Source organism: Phaethon aethereus, assembly GCF_964289735.1.
Source record: "Phaethon aethereus genome assembly, chromosome: 6".
Classification (NCBI taxonomy): domain Eukaryota; kingdom Metazoa; phylum Chordata; class Aves; order Phaethontiformes; family Phaethontidae; genus Phaethon; species Phaethon aethereus.
The window spans coordinates 43,825,022-43,843,128 of record NC_138580.1 but is presented as its reverse complement, the minus strand read 5'-3'; the positions used below and the strand labels follow the sequence as shown (position 1 = coordinate 43,843,128).

The 18,107-nt window shown below is 39.7% G+C and overlaps 1 protein-coding gene across 1 annotated transcript in view; it reads right to left on the bottom strand.

Annotated features, from left to right (window-relative positions):
• The window catches only part of PCNT (pericentrin), a gene marked incomplete at both ends in the record, with an annotated part of 99,991 nt that overhangs the window by 19,078 nt on the left and 62,806 nt on the right, over positions 1-18,107 (bottom strand). The window contains 10 exons of the mRNA XM_082001593.1: positions 119-314; positions 953-1,126; positions 1,707-1,904; positions 7,377-7,531; positions 7,962-8,061; positions 8,985-9,503; positions 12,356-12,511; positions 14,975-16,096; positions 16,356-16,526; positions 17,137-17,289. Of these exons, the coding sequence (XP_081857719.1) occupies positions 119-314; positions 953-1,126; positions 1,707-1,904; positions 7,377-7,531; positions 7,962-8,061; positions 8,985-9,503; positions 12,356-12,511; positions 14,975-16,096; positions 16,356-16,526; positions 17,137-17,289 (2,944 nt within the window). The remainder of the gene's footprint in view (positions 1-118; positions 315-952; positions 1,127-1,706; positions 1,905-7,376; positions 7,532-7,961; positions 8,062-8,984; positions 9,504-12,355; positions 12,512-14,974; positions 16,097-16,355; positions 16,527-17,136; positions 17,290-18,107) is intronic.

The following is an 18,107-nucleotide window of genomic DNA, read 5'->3' as shown; positions in this document are numbered from 1 at the left end:
AAGAATTGTACGGCATCTGCTGCTTTGCAAAACAATACTTTTTTGCCTTTTATCTTCTAGGCAGAAAAGGAAAGAATTGACATAGAAGACCAGATAACAAGAACTTGGCATTTACTACCTTTCCTCCGAAGGTGGTGTTCTTGTTTGCTCCCATGATCTTCCACATTGGTAAGGGCTTCCTGTAACTGCTGTAGCTTCTCCTGGTTCTGAAGATGTGTCATGCGTAGCTGAGCTTGGAGGTCCTGTATTTCAGAGAGCAAGCTATTCCGGTCTGAGGAGAAAAGGTGCTGTACAACCATCTGCCTCTGTTCCTCCTGAAAACAAACCAAGTCTTGTTAAATCTACAAGGCTATTCCCATATTTTCTACTAGAGAAACCCTTGCAGTACAAATTTTATATGGAGGCAACTTCAAATGACTACGTTCATGCTTCATATTAATGCAAAATGTTAACATTACATAAAAAAGAAAAATCCCACTTCACGAGATTCCAAATAGAGAAATAGTTATTAATAATAGTTTATACATCATGGTTATGACAAACCATCTGGTCTGAACCTAAAAACTAAATATCATCAGCAAAATATCACAAACAGACTCAGAGCTAGCTCAATATATACTCTTTGCAAAAGAAGTCTGTGAAGCTCTAGATGGAATTCTTCCCCTCCTTCACATTTTTATCAAATATTTCCTTTTCACTACCACAATCTCCAGGTCACTATTTTTTCTGGATGCCAGCTAAGATAATCAATAGGCTTTGTCACACAATATACAAAGTTTGAGGAAAATGATATCAAAACAGAGACTATAAAAGCCTACTAATCACACACAATCTGGATTAATGCACAAGTTAAGATTTAACGACAGAAGTAATAAAAGTGTAAAAACATTAAAAAATATGGGGCAATAGAAGAAGTGGTTTAAGACTGTAACACTTTAAGAAGTTTTCTTACTTGTTGTTTCATGATATACTCCAGTTTTTCCGCTAACAAACCTTCATCACCAGATCCAGTGTTGGAGAATTGAGACTTCAAGTCAATTTGCAACACATTTCTCTCCTTCTCAAACATCTTCTGTACTGCTTGCAGAAGCTCTCCTCTCCAGTCAGCAGCAATACTGGAATGTTCCTGTTAAAAAAAATTGTTTTTTAAATGGTAACTCTACTGTCTTTAACTCACTGTCTTTCATATTATTACTGTGTAAGAGTATACCTATCTGTTAATTTAAGCAGATCAAAGGCGTTCAAAGAGGCCTGTTCAAATCTCAGAAAGGAGACAGTCCCTTGCTCCTCATACACACAGGTAGATACATACATACACACACACATACTAATTATAATACTGACTTGTGGGTGCTTGGACAAGCTTGATGTCATTGTTTTTCATTAATCCATTGTTTGAACTTCTACGTAAAGTATATAGGTGTATATACCTTGTGAGATTTGGTTATAATAAGATAATTAGCATGACATTTTCTGCAAGACAATTCACAATTAAAATTTTTTTCATTTTTTTTGATAGTCATATGGTTTAGTTTTAGGTAGTCCTGCGAGGAGCAGGGAGTTGGACTCGATGATCCTTATAGCTCCCTTCCAACTTGAGATACTCCATGATTCTATGATAATTACATAACAGTACACTTTTTTTTTAATATATATATATATAAAAACTGGTTTCCTTGCTTTAAAGGCTATTTTTATTGATATACCACGTCTCCTCTATCTGTCACCTTGCTAAGGTAATCTTTCAGCGACTGTATAGCATCCAGCAAGGCTACACCCTCCTTCTGCCATCCCTCCATTGCTGCTCTAGTCTGATGAACACTTTTCAGCTCTCTCAAACCAAAGGGACGTTCTGACAAAGCCAATATTTTGCGGCTCTCTTCATAAACCATCTTCAGCACAGTCTGAGAAGGAAAAAAAATAATGTGTAATATTAGGAAAAAGACATCAGCATCTTGACAGTGTAAGAGTAGGATGGGATAACACTAGACTACAAAAATAAGAAGGCTGTCTGAAGCTGTGATACAGATAAAGGCACGCAGGTCTGCTCTGCTACTCAGCATACTTAATAAACTAATAATACATATATACACACATGCATATAGAGTGAGCCAACAGTTACCAGAGCATTTTTATCTCCTGACAACTGAGATACTTACTGTATATCCTTACTGTATTTAAGAATACAGTAGCTACTGTATTCACAATATTAAAGTACAAATGGCAACCTCAGCCAGCACATCTTACTGCTGTGCACATCAACATGCTAATATGCAATTAGGCCAAAGGACTGTACTTTATCTTTGTTGTTTCTGAACTATTTAGCCATCTTACTTGGGAAAAAATTTAATTCTATCAAGTCTGAAGCCACGTTACTAAGCCCCAGTGATGTCAGAAAACCAAATCACACAGCTAGACAACTTTGGCTTAATTTAGCACATATGTACAAATAACATTTCCCAAAATAATAAGTCTTAATAATTTACACAGTGGAAATTGTTTCCTCTGACATTGTCACACAAAATAACATCTTTTAAATAAATTCCCTGTTCACAAACTATTACATCATGCACAGATGTTTCCTGGTCTCTTTTCAAGAGAGGTCACTGGAGATTTAAGTCTTTTTCTACATACATCTCATCAAAAATATCACAGCCTCAATGTGGAGCTGTTCCTCATTGTTACTCACTTTAACAACAATACAGAGTACTTTTAACTCTTGACATTCTTTCTTTGCAGTTTTTTGAATGACTCAACTTTTGAACCAACTTGGGTTGCTTTTTTGTCACCAAAATCAAAATAGTCATTATTTCAAAAACCAATGCTAAATGATGAAAACCTTTAGTAAACATTAATAACAGAACCACATTAAAGTGTTCAAACTAAACATTCCGTACTGGAATATGCACTCAGATCTTACAGCCAGTAAAGTCTAGAACAATGATCCACAAAAGAAACTAAATAAAAAAATTCTGTTCCTTAAGATAAAATAAAATTTCACCTCCTCCATAAAGTCTATGAACCTATGCTTTTTGAAAATTCTTGATGTTTTAGATCCAAACCATTCTATGATTCTGTGTTGGAAGGGACCTTTGAAGATCATCTAGTCCAAGCCCCTTGCCACAGGCCTAAGGACTTCTTTCATTGTATCAGGTGGCTCAAAGCCTTGTCCAACCTAATTTTGAATACTTCCAGAGGTGGAACACCCACAGCTTCTCTGGGCAACATGTTCCACCCTCATTCAGTAAAGAATTTCTTTCTTATGTCCAACCTAAAACAACCCTCTTTCAGTTTAAAGCTCTTGCTCCTTCTCCTGTCACTCCTGGCCCTGGTAAAACGCCCCTCTCCATCTTATAAGCCTCTTTCACGTATTAAAAGACTGCAATAAAGTCTCCTCAGACACTTTTCTTCTCCAGGCTGAACAACCCCAGCTCTCCCAGCCTGTCCTCCCAGCAGAGGTGTTCCATCACTCTGAGCATTTCTGTGGCCTCCTCTGGACCCTCTCCAACAGCTCCATGTCTCTCCTGTGCTGAGGGCTCCAGAGCTGGATGCAGCACTGCAGTGGGGGTCTCCCCAGAGCAGAGCAGAGGCGCAGAATCCCCTCCCTCGCCCTGCTGGCCACGTTGCTTTGGTTGCAGCCCAGGACATGGTTGGCCGCCTGGGCTGCGAGCGCATGTTGCCAGCTCATGTCCAGCGTTTCATCTCCCAGTACCCCCAAGTCCTTCTCAATCCCTTCATCCCCCAGCCTGTACTGATACTGGGGGTTTGCCCTGACCCAGGTGCAGGACCCTGCACTTGCCCTTTTTCAACATCATGAGGTTTACCCAGGCCCACTACTCCAACCTGTCCAGGTGCCTCTGGATGGCATCCCATCCCTCAAGGACAAGGGGTAATGCTTTTAAACTAAAAGAAGATAGATTCAGACTAGATATAAGGAAGAAATTTTTTATGATGGGGGTGTGAAACATTGGAACAGGTTGCCCAGAGAGGTAGTAGATGCCCCATCCCTGGAAACGTTCAAGGTCAGGGCTCTGGGCCACCTACCTAGTTGAAGATGTCCCTGCTCATTGCAGGGGGATTGGACTAGGTGGCCTTTAAAGGTCCCTTCCAACCCAAACTATTCTATGATTCTAAGTGAATCAACTGCACCACTCAACTCTGTGTCATCCACAAACTTGCCAAGGGTGAATTCAGTCTCACTTTGTGCCATTAATGAAGATACTAAATAGTACTGGTCCCAGTACAGACCCTCGAGGAACACCACTTGTTTCTTAGTTGCCACTTGGACATTGAGCCTTTGACTGTAACTCTTTGGATGTGGCCATCCAGCCAATTCCTTTTCCATCTAAGAGTCCATGCATCAAATCCATCTCTTTCCAGTTTAGAGACAAGAATCTTGTGAGGGACCATCTCAAAGGCCTTATAGAAGCCTGGGCAGATGACATCACTTGCTTTTCCCTTATCCACTGATAGAGTCACTCCATCGTAGAAGGCCACCAGATTAGTCAGGCACAATTTGCCCTCAGTGAAGCCATGCTGGCTGTATCTAATCACCTTCCTGTGTTCTATATGCTTTAATATAAGTTCCAGTTGGATCTATTTCATGACTTTACTGGGCTGAAAGGTCAGTAGTTCCCTCTTTATTACTCTTTTGAAAATGGACGTGATGTTTCCCTTTTCTCCAGTCACTGGGGACTTCATCTGACTGCCATGACTTTTCAAAAACGATAGAGAGTGGCTTAGCAACTACATCTGCCAATTCCCTCTGGCATTCATCTCTTCGGGTGCCATGGACTTGCATATGTTCCTCAGTTGGTCTTGAACGTGATCTTCTCTTACGATGGAACGGACTTCATTCCCCCAGTTCCTGCCTTGAGTTTCAGGGACTTAAGATGTGAGAAGAATTATTGCCAGGGAAAACTTGGCAAAAAAGTTAGAGTACTTCAGCCTTATTGGCTGTCACTAGTTCTCCCGTCTTATTTATCACATGTGTGTGTATGTGCATACACATTTTCTTTAATCTTCCTTTCCTGTCCAAGGTACTTGTAGAAGCCCTTCTTGTTATTCTTCCTCACATTCTTTGCCAAATTCCCCTCCAGCTGTGCCTTAGCTTTCCTGATCCCATCCCTACACATCCAGGCAGCGTCCCTATATACTTCCCAGGTTACATACCCCTGGCTCCACTGCCTGTGCATTTCCTTCCTCCCTCTGAGTTTGACCAGGGGGTCCTCACTTAGCTATGCTTGTTTCCTGTCTTCCTTGCCTCATTTCTTACACACAGGAATCGAAAGCTCTGGTGGTCTTGAAAGATGTCCTTAAATAGCTGCCAGCTCCTTTATCCCTGAGGACAGTTTCCCCTAGGAGTCCCATCCACAAATTCCTTAAATAACGGAAAACTTGCTCTCTCAAAATTCAGTGTCCTGACTCTACTCTGTTTTTCAAATACAGCTCTGTACTATCAATCCTTTTTTTTTTTGTTGTTACGCAGAGAGAAACCCTGCTGCCTCTCCTTCCTTGCCTGTCTTTTGAATAGTTTACAGCCATTGATTACATCGTTCCAATCGTGCAATTTGTCTCACCAAGTTTCAGTAATAGCAATTAGATCGTAGCTTTCTAGCTGCACGGTGACTTCGAACTCCTCCTGTTTGTTCCCATGCTATGTGCATTGGTATAGAGGCACTTCATTTGGGCTGTCAACTTTTTGGAGGAGAAAGCCCCAGTTTCTTTGAGGCATTTCATAGGTGTTTCCTGTTGGTTCCTAATACAGCAGCCCCTGGCTTTTCTCTGTTGCTCAAAATCCATCCCCTTCTCCCACTAAGTCTAATTTAAAGCTGTCCTTGTAGATTTGCCCAGCTTACTGGTGAAGACACTCTTGTCCTACTTGGTCAGGTGAATCCCATCAGCTCCCAATAGAAACAGCTTCTCAAAAGTACATCCCTGATCACAGAAACCAACACCTTGAGTACAACACCAGCTACACAGCCAGGCATTCACCTGTTCGTGTCCTCCATCCTGGACCTCTTCCTGTGACTGGCAGAACAGAGGAGAATACCATCTGTGCTCCCAATCTTTTTAACATTGATCCGAGGGACATACAGTCTCTTTTGATGGTTCGAAGTTGCCTTGTTGCAGTACTGTTAGACCCTACATGGAACAGCAGGAGTGCATAATCTGTAGAGTTGGCAGCCTTTCAGCGATGTCACAACTACAAGCTCCTGGTAGGCAGCAAACTTCTCTAGAGAAATTGTCTGGATGGCAAATGGGTGCTTCAGTGCCTTTCTGTAAGGAATCTCCAACTACTAATACTTTACGTGCTTTTCTGGTGGCACTGGTTATAATGCAAGTGGGTGGTTGCTTCAACTTTGCATGGTTGGCTTTCCCTGGATCATGTCAGCCACTCAATGTGCTCTTCATTCTCCAACCCCAGAGCATCATGTCTGTTATGAAGGGACACTTCAGAGGATGGGGGAAGGTTCCTCCTTCTGCCTCAAGCAGAGATTAAGGTCCAGTCTCCTTCATCTTGTGAGTTACTTGTGTCAGTCAGCTTGAGTTTGAATTCAAATTCCCCTGCCTTACACAGCCTTCCTTCACTGCACAGATCTTCCTTCATTTTACTGAGCAAGCTGAAAGAATCTGCTAAACATTTTAGGAGGCAGCATTCACTTTCTAGGAGGTATATTTCTTCCAGTTTCTCATTACTCATGTTTCTTCAAGTATTCAAACTCCCTATAGCCTACTGCACTTAGCCATGTACTTCTCACCAGTCTCATAGATGAGATGATTTGGAGAACTGAATTTCTCCCTTTCACCATTTGGAATTCCTGAGAGTTCATTCAACTGCAGCACCAAGCCAAAGGGTCCCAGGCATATACTTTCTTAAGTTTGTCTTACTGACTAGAATAAGCAATCACTGCTCAGTCCTCTGTATATTCTTCATGCTCCTTGAACTGACTCTGAAAGATCCCTCCACACCTTTCAGTGGTGTTTCCACTGTGCTCCACCATATCAGAATGATAAGAATAGGCAGGGGAGCATGATGTCAGCTAGCTAGAATTTATGAAACAGCTTTCTGTAAAGCCTTCAAGACAAACCCATAGATCAGATCAATCAGTCCTTGTACCGCCACATTCTGGAACATCACCAGTGCGGTCCTAGCAAAACTTTTTCAATTCTAGGATGTACAAGCAAGACAAATGTATCTCTCATGTGACAAATTTACTGACAAAAATGACTCAAGAACCATAATCAACTTGAAGTTCAAACCGTTACAGAACAAGTTACAGTGTAAAGATAGCAGCTAACTATTTTATATTAGCATTTCATTTTTGCTGTTTCAGTTTTAATTTTCTGGTATGCTTGTATTAATCATATATTACCTTTAGCTGTGGTGAAAGTATTTCCTTTTCTCTCACCGATTCCATAATATCTGGAAACATTCCACGGTACCGGAGATAAGCCATGAAACTAGCATCTAGGTTGTCTGATGTTTGTAGTTCCTGCTTTAGTTTAGCTGCCAAATTTGAGCTGGTATCTGAAAAAAAAGACAGCCCCCCACCCCCACAAGTGTTACAAAGATGACAAGAACTTGAAACCAGCATAACCACTTGCAAAATAACCATGATTTCTTCTGCTAGTATGCAGGTTCCGCTGAAGTTAGTTGGTTGAGATCTCAACTAACTTAAAGTAAAAAGGTTGTAAGTTGCCTTTAACACCAGAGACAGTGTTGTAGTAAAGTCAGGACTCACTAGAACTCCATGCCTCCTTTTCGGTGTATAAAGATATAAAAGCAGACTTCCACTAGCACAAGTCTAAAGTCTTTCTAAACAAAGAACCACCTGAGAAAGGCATAGCTTCCAAATAAAAGATCTACAGTAAAAGAAAATGGGAGAAAGAGGAAACATTATAATATTTTTATAATGAAATTAACATAAAGTGAAGGGAATCTACAAAGTTAAACTTACTGCTGCCATATCCATCGCTCATCGCACCTATGGCCGATACTCTCGATCTTGCATCATCTTGTAAATCAGAAGGGGTTAGATTATCAGCTTCTCTCATCTGCTAGGAAATGATTTTTCACATTAATTTAGTTTACTGAATCCAGCTGTAGAATTTTCTGCATTTATAACAACTTTGTTACTAGTGCAGATTTTAACAAATGCCTACGTGATCATAGTGTTAGAGATGGCAAATACCATTATGAATGCAACATTGGTGCTCTTTGGAACCCATTGCATCTAATTTTCTTCTCCCTTTCAATAGTCTTAAGAAACAGACATGCATTTATAATTAGTTTCCCTTCAAGAGCAAGGCACAAAAATATACAACCGAAGATTAATTTCCTGAAGTACAGACTTTATCTTCCTGTGAAATGATACAGACACAAATATATACAATATTTCCATTAAAAAGAAAAATCTCCAGTTTTGAGTGTTAGAAGAGACTGTTTCAGTGACAGATATTCATAAGTGGAGAACTGCTAGAGTGAATTGAATGCTGTGGTAGCAAAAAGGTTTTGCAGGTTTTAGCTCAATTACTTGCACATGAAGTACTATCATAAATTTATCATTTACTTCCATTCAGCATCACTGCAAAAGTACCAGGATTTGAAGAGTCCTCTCAACAAATCTTCTGAGTGCACAAGAGCAATACACGTATTTTTACTGACACCACATCAGCAGCATATAGACATGCAGGACGCAAAGCCTGCTGCAAGCAGCTTATTGCTCAATTTTTAGGTTTTGGAAGACTGTTTTCAGTTATTAGAAGCAGTGGTAAACAGTGTTTTAATACAGGCCAGAATTTGCTCCACTATCTGACAGTGACAGAGGAACTAACAACCGTACATCCAGAACATTACTGGACCTCCCTCAGTGTGTAAAGTTTCTATTACTTGGAGCCAAAGGCCCAACAATGATCCAAGGGGAACAGACCTGAGCAGTCTTGTTTAATTAGAATGAAGTCAGACATGAAATACCACTTACCAAAATCTTCTCCATATCTTCATCATCAACAGAGTAGGTGCTTTCAGAGAAAGCGGGAGATTTTCTATCTACTCCCACTGCTGCTTCCTCACTGCCATTTTCATACAGGTTAGAATATCCCAGCAATACAGAATTATCTTCTTGCATGGATGACCTGGTGTGTATCATTTCAAAATCTGTGCTTTCAACTTCTGAAAAGGGCGTCAGATGAAGCACTGGTTGAAGTTCCATGCTTATATCTTGCTTTCTTACAATCTCAGGTGAGCCCCATGAAGCCACACCTGCAATGAAACTCTGGAAGTCTTTTGAAGTGTTGTCTATGTTCGAATTGTGTTTTGGAGAATCAGGACTTTGATGAATTTCCAACATTTGCTGGCAATGCTTTTTCAAGTCTTGCTCCTCTTCAGAGTTGTTGATCACATCCAATTCCTGAGTCAAGATATTTTCTTGTGATTGCTTAATCTGAGGTTTTGGATTTATATTATGTGTCGTCGAGTCAAACATAACTTCATCTTTTTCCTACAATAAAATAACACATATTTAAATTCCATTAAACAATTAATATGATTTTACAAACTGAAAAACATTAATTTAAAAAGATCTTCTCAAGTTTAATAGTCATACCTATTATTATTCCCAGGTTTTCTGTAAAAACGATGCAACACTTTAGTATATTTTATATGACAGCTAACCAGGCTTTTTAACAAGCATATCATCAATAGGAGAACAAAAGAATAAAATCTGTACAACAAGCACATGCATTTCTGCAGAGCTGACTTTTGTATCAAACAGGAAAGAAAGGATATTCCTTGTAGCTGTGTAGATAATCTTCTCCTGAACTATCTTAAGGCTTAATTCCTGACCCAGGGCACCAGGAAAAAATGGTTAAGAAGTCTACAGATGGTTCCTATGCCTGCCCCTTCAATGCAGGAGAAACTGTTGACCATCTACTTCTAGTCACTGGTTGGATTCACATGTCCCATCATGTGAGACACACAGCTGCCATACATACCAACATGCTTTATCCTAAATTTTGGTAAGGCCATACTTGTACCTTATAGTGTTTCCACAGGGGTACTCTACCTATTATTTTTTTACATTTTTTTATTTTTCTAAGCATCAAACAACAGACTTAGGCCTCTGCTAATCAGCAACACTGCAGACCATTTTTCAAACTCTGACTATAAAAACAGATACACTAGGTCAGACCAAAGTCTTTCTACCCAACCACCATCTCTGACAGAGGCCAACAAGGGAACACAGCTAGCATAGACACAACAGGTATCCATCTTCCTCAGTTCTAATGATCCTTTCACATAACTATGTATTTTCCAGCCTCAGGGCTTGGGTATCCAAACGGCCACAGAAACTTTCCAAAATCCTTCCCACAGTGTGAGGGTATGGTCACTGACCAAGGCTAGACTGCCACCTTCAAACCGCAGAGACATCTGAATAATGTCGATATTGTGACATGGAGTATGCAGAAAGCAGCAGCTTTCTTGCCTTCACAAGGCCTCTTGAAGTTATTGTTCTCTTTTCTCACGCAGGTGTGTCAGACAGCATGGGAAGGCTGCTGTTGCAGAGCCACTGCTCCAACAAGTCCCACAGCTTGTTCCAGGAGTCAAGAAGTCAAACCTTCTTCCTGTCTTTCAGCCTTTAAACCTGTTACTCACTCCACCTGGAGGCTGACATCCAAATGGAACATCTTTGAACCGCATCATGAAAATACCTTTACCATCATCCTTATAACCTCAGGGATCCAGTGTGGTAGGACTTGCCATTACCAAGTGATTAAGGAACCCTAAGGCTAATGCCCAACTCACTGGAATTCCAAGGCTTACTGATGATGTTAATACAGACACTCCTAAGGGAAAAGTAGGCACAAGTGTGCTCATGCCAAAGGCTGTGCCTCTTCTTTGGCAGAAGGGAGACTCCAGAACATATATTGAGCATGCCAAGCTGCAGCTTCTCTTCTAATGCCTCCACAACCTATGCAGAATGTCTGGCTGCCTTGCTCCCTCTACTTGTTCATCTTCAGTGCCCCAGGCACTGAATCCTCTCAAAGCCCCCTCCCAGGCTGGTCCACCCACTGGTTTAAGAGGAGTCTGTTTTCCCCCCTTGCTGCCTTTGCCCCTGCCCTCCCCTTTCTCTCCTCTCTTCAAATCAGGAATTTTTGGATCCCTGGTTCTGTAGTTCCCTCTCTATTTTACCACCATCATCTCAAGGAAGGTTTAACAGGACTTGAACAATCTTTCTGCAAAGGAACCCTGCCAGACAGAACTTTGCCCTGTCCTTGCAAAATGGGACCTCCCAAGCATGCCTGCCCAGCTCTCTGCAATCCAAGGACATTCCAGGCCACATATGCAGTCAACATCTTTCTGTTTGACAGTTCTTCGTTGACTTTTCCTTCAAATGCTTCATCTAAGTAATTTTAAGATAAAATTACTCTTTTGGCCTCTTAGATTCTATGGCTAAGACTCTAAATCATACACTGTTTGAAAAGATATTTTAGTTTATTTTAACCCTGCCATGATGCAAATTTCATTTCATCCTCCATACCTCCTACATTGTAAAATACAGTGAATAATTGTTCTCTTTCTCATTTTAGACCATCACCTTAATCCTTTTGTGTTAATCATCCATCTTAGCTGATGAGTCCTAGCCTGTTTTAAGCCTAGTGCTAGCTGCAAGTACTCTACCCTTTTAGCTGCTCCTCCAGCTTTCATTTTAATACATTTCCTAATTTTCATGTTGTTCCCATTTTTAAACCCAAGAATAACTGTAGGGAGTTTCTTTGCTCCTCTAAGAATGCTGCATTTCTTTGTGTTATGTTGACCATTAAACAAGGGCTCTTCAACGTTAGCAGTTTGAACCAACTCTCATTCACTGTTCAGGGTGAAGTAAAGAGCTGCTTAATCTCATGTGGGTTTTCTGTCAAGCAGCAGTCATTTCTTTTCCTCTGAAGATGTTCTATATAATACCATTTAGCTAATCCATACCAGAGCAAACAGAAGTACCCAAATATTATTGTTCCCCTTCTCCAGCTTTCAGGCTCACAGTCACTATCTTGTTCAGATAGTTGACACTCTGAACAAAATATTGTACTTTGTCTTATACTGGGATGAGCTGGATCCATAGGAAAAGGTCTACTGTAATGAATAGTTGAACACATAGTAGCTTAATTACTTTGACTCAAGATATTCTCCAACTTTGATGATCATTCCTCCTCAGCCTACTTTAAAACTTTTAGAATTTAAACATGGAAATACATATACTGACATATATACATGAACGTAAACATTTCACAATCTAAGTTTCTACTTGAAAAATTATTTTTAAATCATTTCACTGTCCCCCTAATTCCAGCATACCTTTATATCCTTCAAAATTTTACCAGTTCTCTCTTCACTGAATCCTAGCTCCTTTTTTGCCAAACCTAATTCAGAATTAAGTTCTTCTTTATGAGATGCCATCTTTACAATTAAATTATTTTCATTCTGTGAAGTGTTCATAGACTTTCTCTCTCCCTGCATTGTGTTCAAAGAAAAAAATACTTTTTATGTGAGCCATTTCCATATTCATATAGATTTTATATTTTTTTATATATTCTCAAATTGTAACTATGATTTTAAAGTTGTGCATGCATGTCACGCTGTATATGTATTTTACATGACAAACGGCATAAAGCAGTTGGCTGGAACTCACACAGCATATTCTGGTAATGTAAGCTTGTAATAAATAATCAATACTAGGCTGAGATCAAGCAGCTGTACTTTTATTCTGGGTAAGAGAAAGACAGTGTTGCTGCATGTGATTTCCACCAGGAAGCTGATAACTGACCTTCAGTAACTAGAGTTACTGCTAGTACTAAATGGCTATTACAACTTGAAGTAGACCTATAGAGATAGATAAAAAACACAGTCAGTAAATTTGGTACGTAGTGTATTTGGTTATGGCAGTTACGTTACTTACGTTCTTTAAACACGGATCTAACAATCACTATTTGTATAAGCAACATGATCCAGTAGACCACTAGGCCGGACGTCAGGCTAAGCTCTGATGCTGCCTCGTATATGTACATTCAATGGTCTGAAGTACGTCATTCTCCATAGGTCATTCAATGCTATTCCCACCTGATCCCTTTTTCTGAGGGATTCCTGAGACAGATCCTGAATGTATAGTATCACCTAGGCAAATAGCACTGATCCAAACTAGAACTTCCAAGCAAATAAGAATACAAACACCAGTAACAATCACGTGTTTTGCATAGCTACACTCATAATTTCCGCTTTAAAAATAAACATAAGTCATTTTACATAGTAATTATCCTATTAATTTTTTAAATAAGGAGACATGGCATTCAAGTATAACTTATTTAAGATACACCCTAAATACATCAGTGTAGCTCAAAGATAACAGACAAAAGCCTAATGAAAACCCACTGTTATTACTGAGTAGGTTTTGAAACAAAGAACTGGATCCTGTTGTGATTGCTGGGCTATGAAGCAAAATGGCAAAGTAATATGAAACATTCTGTAACATCACAGTAACTGTTAGTAGGTTTTTACCATTAGTGATACCAATATTAAAGCTCAGTTATTTTGCTTAACTTGGAAATCCAATAATTCTACCTACAAATTATAATTTCTGCCTGGTGCTGAAAAGCCATCTTCTCTTCCCACTATAAGGGGCAAGTAGCACAGTATAAGTCAACCACCTTGGATTTTTATACCCATACCATATCATACATATACACCAATCAGGACCCCCAAAATCCACATAAGCCCAACACCTAAATTTTCTCCTTTCCTATGTACTCAGAAACTCTTTTCATATAAGCCCTCTTACTAACACTTACCACCTCTGTAAGCCAGCCTCGAAAGACAGTAAGTTGGTATAGGATAGACAAATACAGCGCTCTGAAAAAGAGGTCATCTGGGTCCTACCGCTTTCTATAATTGAGTAATTTAATAAAAGTTCACATTAGGTTATCTAGAGCAAATGGTTCTAGAAAAGATTTGGAGTAAATATGAGAAAGAATCACAGTAAATAAAGATTTCTAAAAAAGTATGAGACATGACAAAGTGTTTTCAAGTATTTCTCGAAGACAGCCATAAAGCATGGCAAATAGCCTTAGGAGCTCATGGTGGGTTGACCTTGGCTGGCTGCCAGATGCCCACTGAGCTGCACTCTCACTCTCCCTCCTCAACAGATAAAGAGAAAAAATAAGATGGGAAGAGCTCACGGGTGGAGATAAAAACTTGGACATCACCTACTAACAACTCTCATGGGCAAAACCAGACTTGGCTTGGGGAAAATGTATTTAATTTATTGGCGTTAAAATAGAGTTGGATGCCAAGAAACAAACACTGAAACTGCTTTCCTCTCACCCGCCTATTCTATCCAGACTCAATTGTCCTCCTTCATTCCAAACTCCTCTACCTCCTCCCCAGTAGTGTCAGAAACAACCCATGGAAGAGATCATCCACAGGTTTTTTCCCCGCACTCCTCACCGCCTGTGCAGCATTTTGCCCTTTCCTAAATGTTTCCGCAGCAGTGCCACACACATGGCTGATGGGCTCAGCTGTGTCCTGCGGTGGAATCACCTGTGCCGAGCATGGAGCAGCCCCAGCTTTTTCTCAGGGAGGCCCCCCTGCAGCTCCCTGACTGCCAATACCTTGCCACCTTGCCAATACATACCTTAGGATCCATGCCCACCCAGCTCAGAAAAATTGACCTAATTAGGTTTCCACGTATGCTTGCCCTGTTCTGAGTCCTTGCAGGCATCTACCTCTATCGACTGCTGGAGAAACTACGCAAAAGATAGACAGACCCTTCAACTGACTCACCACAGCCGTTTTTATTCCACAGTATTCATCTTCACCCTTTTTTACAGCACTGAAAAGCATAAACTATAGAGCTTTATATGACATATAAAATTGGATTATTTTAAAAAAACAAATAATACTACTAAAAAAAAAATCACATACCAGTTTATTCGTAGGGGAAACCAGTACTGCAAATGACTGATCAACATTTGATTCCAGTTCTTCCAGTTCCTCCACCCCTTTTTTAAAGGCTTCACCTTTTCTTTCTCTGTGGCAGAATGGTTTGAGAAGTTCAGTCTCTTCATGATCACGTTGTTCCTTTGGCTTGTACAACTCCAACTGTGAAATAAGTTCACCTCTTTCCAATCGTAAGGCTTCAAGCTCTATCACACATGCCTTGATTTGATCTTCCAGTTTTGCAGTGCTACCTTTCAGTCCATTGATTTCTCTCTGATAAGCTACCTCTTTCTGATTCAGTGCTTGCACCTGGGATTCAAGTCTAGAAACTTCTAGTTGAAGACTACAAACATCTTGAGCCTGACTTCCATATCTCTTTTCCAACTCAGTTTGAAGCTCTGCTGCTTTTTTTGTTAAGTACTGCATCTCAGTCGTGTCAGCTTCTCTTTGATCTGTCATTGTCTTCACTTGCATATCTTTCTCTAGAATATTTGCCTTCCTTTCTCTTACAGTATCTTCAAGTTCTTGAACGGGAGAAGAAGTCATCCTTGCTTCAACCTCTTTCTGAGAAAAATGTGTTCGGAAAAGGCTGTACTCTTCCTGAAGTGCATCGTACTGTATTCTCAGAGAGGTTAGCTCTGCAACATGCTGCTCTGATGACTCTTGTAATTTCCGGCATTTTTTCTCCAAAATTTCCACTTCCGTTTTGAACTGCGATTCCTTCTCTTCCAGTTGCTGCTGCAGAGCTTCTCTAGCAGCTGAGACAAGCTCTAGTTCCTCCTGAAGTTCTCTCGCTTTGGAGAGTAGCAATGTGTTTCCTCTGTTTGGATCAATATCACCCTGACATTCTACCAGTCCCTTCGTCAACTCATTCTGAAGGTTTTCAACTGGCTTTCCCAGTGCAAGTTGATAGAGATCATCTTGGTTATCGCTAACTTCATGACATACTGGTCCAAACTGTGCCAGCTCTTTTTGAAGCTTCTCAATTACTCCATGAAGTTGCTCTACCTCTTCATCTTTGTCTTTACGCAGCCTTTCCTGGTCACCACGAAGGTGCTCAACAAGTGATCTGAGTTCTTCAATTTCAGATTTTTGGTCTTCCACAATCTGAGCAAAAGGATAAGGTCTGAATATTACTGTAAGTAGGCATAATTACTATTACACCTAGAGTTTAAATTACATTTTTGTTCTGAATCATGCAGGCATTAAATAACACATTTAAACAGCAGGAAGAACTGCACACTTCAGCTGGTAGCTACTCAGAATACTCTCTACTTTCCTAAGGTAATTATCAAATAGATTTCCAGATTCTCTATGCCTTGCTTCCCCCAAAATCAAGCAATGAACATATAATAAGTACTCTTACTTTATTCTCCAGAGTATTATCTAGCTCGTGCTGGAGCCTCTTCACCTGCTCATTCAAGTGATCAATTTCTTGATTCTTTTCTTTAAGTAGTGCTTGTGGGAATGACAAAGCTGAGGAATCACTAATACCCAGGTCCCGATTTTGCTTCACACGAAGTTTTGTTAGATCCTCCTGATCAGAAAAAAACAGAAATCTCATTAGAAATCACTTACTTTCTCTCCCAACCTAATGGCAGAACAGAACTACGGGTTTTATTTAAACATTCTCCTCCTTACTATAATGTTAAAGAACTCAAGAACACAACAGCAGCTACTTTCTTTGGGTTTGTACCACTGGATTAGATTGCCACAACATTTCTCAGCTTTCAAGGTAAGAGATGAACACTCTAGTTGCCAGACTGACAATCAGCCAGTTTTCTAACTTGTAACATTTGCTATAGCTGTAGAGGTCAGGAATGTACACAAAACTGTGTAGTGTTTACAAAATGACAACACCGTAGTTCATAATCTTTCAGGGCCAGAAAAAAGCTAAGGTGTTTTTGGGTTTTTTTTGTTTTTTTTTTTAATATCAGATGGCTGTAGAAGATCATGCCATAAGCATGAATGTAGAGTATCAGGGGTTTTGTTCTACAATATCCAGCATTAGCTTTGTAACAGTAATGGAATATTGCCTTGACAAGGGAAACAAACTGTTTATAATATCATGAGATGAAGACCACAGCACTCAAAAAAGGAAGTTTGTGAAGTTTTAGCTGGTGCACACTAAAGCTAAGGAAACCTACCTTCAAGTGTGCATTCTCTAACTGAAGCTGGCTGATGCTGGAAGTGCTAAGGTTTGTTTGCATCTCTAACTGCAAGTTCAGCTGCAATACCTCCTCATTTTTACTGATCAAATTATCTTTATATTTTTCTAGTTGTTCTAATAAGCTCGCAATCTAAAAAAGAAGAAAAGGCATAGTTGTTTCAATTAAGTCCTCTTGTTTAAGCAGAAAAGTTGAAACTTCATCGCCTTATTTACTGAGAACAAGTTCAGCAAATTCTATGATTTAAACTCTCACTAATCAATTTGCATTAATAAAATACTTCAGACATAAAAAGAGAGCAAGAAGCTAGTGTTCCAGCGCCTCAGCTGCAAAACCAAAGTACTGTAAAGGTGGTTTTCCATCTTATTTTTTAACATATCTTTTATGAGCGATTGGATTTTTTTATCTATGTTCTGATTCTGAACAATCAAGGCTTGACTAATGTAATTTCAATACATTACAATAGGAGATTCAAAACATTACAATAGGAGATATGTTAGCATTTGATGTCTAATGTAATCACAAGCAGTTAACACAAGCAACATTCTCCTCCTCCTAGAAGATAGAAATTAGTACTGCAGTGCTAATCCCAGTAACACAGCAATCAAAAAAGTTCTGAGCATTCACTCCTTCAACCTGTAAAAGAGTCAATAACTACACATTTCTCTGCTTGTAGCTGTTTGAAAGTTTGAGAGCAAAGAGCTACTTGCAAACACCATGACCTTGCCATCCACAGTTTTTATCATCTCTTGCTTTAATGGGTAGCAAGGTAGAGCAGCTTTGAGAATGAAAAAGGTTTAGCAGCTCCTGAAGTCAGACTTCATAAGACATGGAACTTCCATGTGTAATAAATTAGTTTTTATTATCTTACTGCTCTTGAAACAATGGTGTACAATCAAATGAAGGATCACCTATGTTTGTAGACTACAATAATTATGTAATATTACATA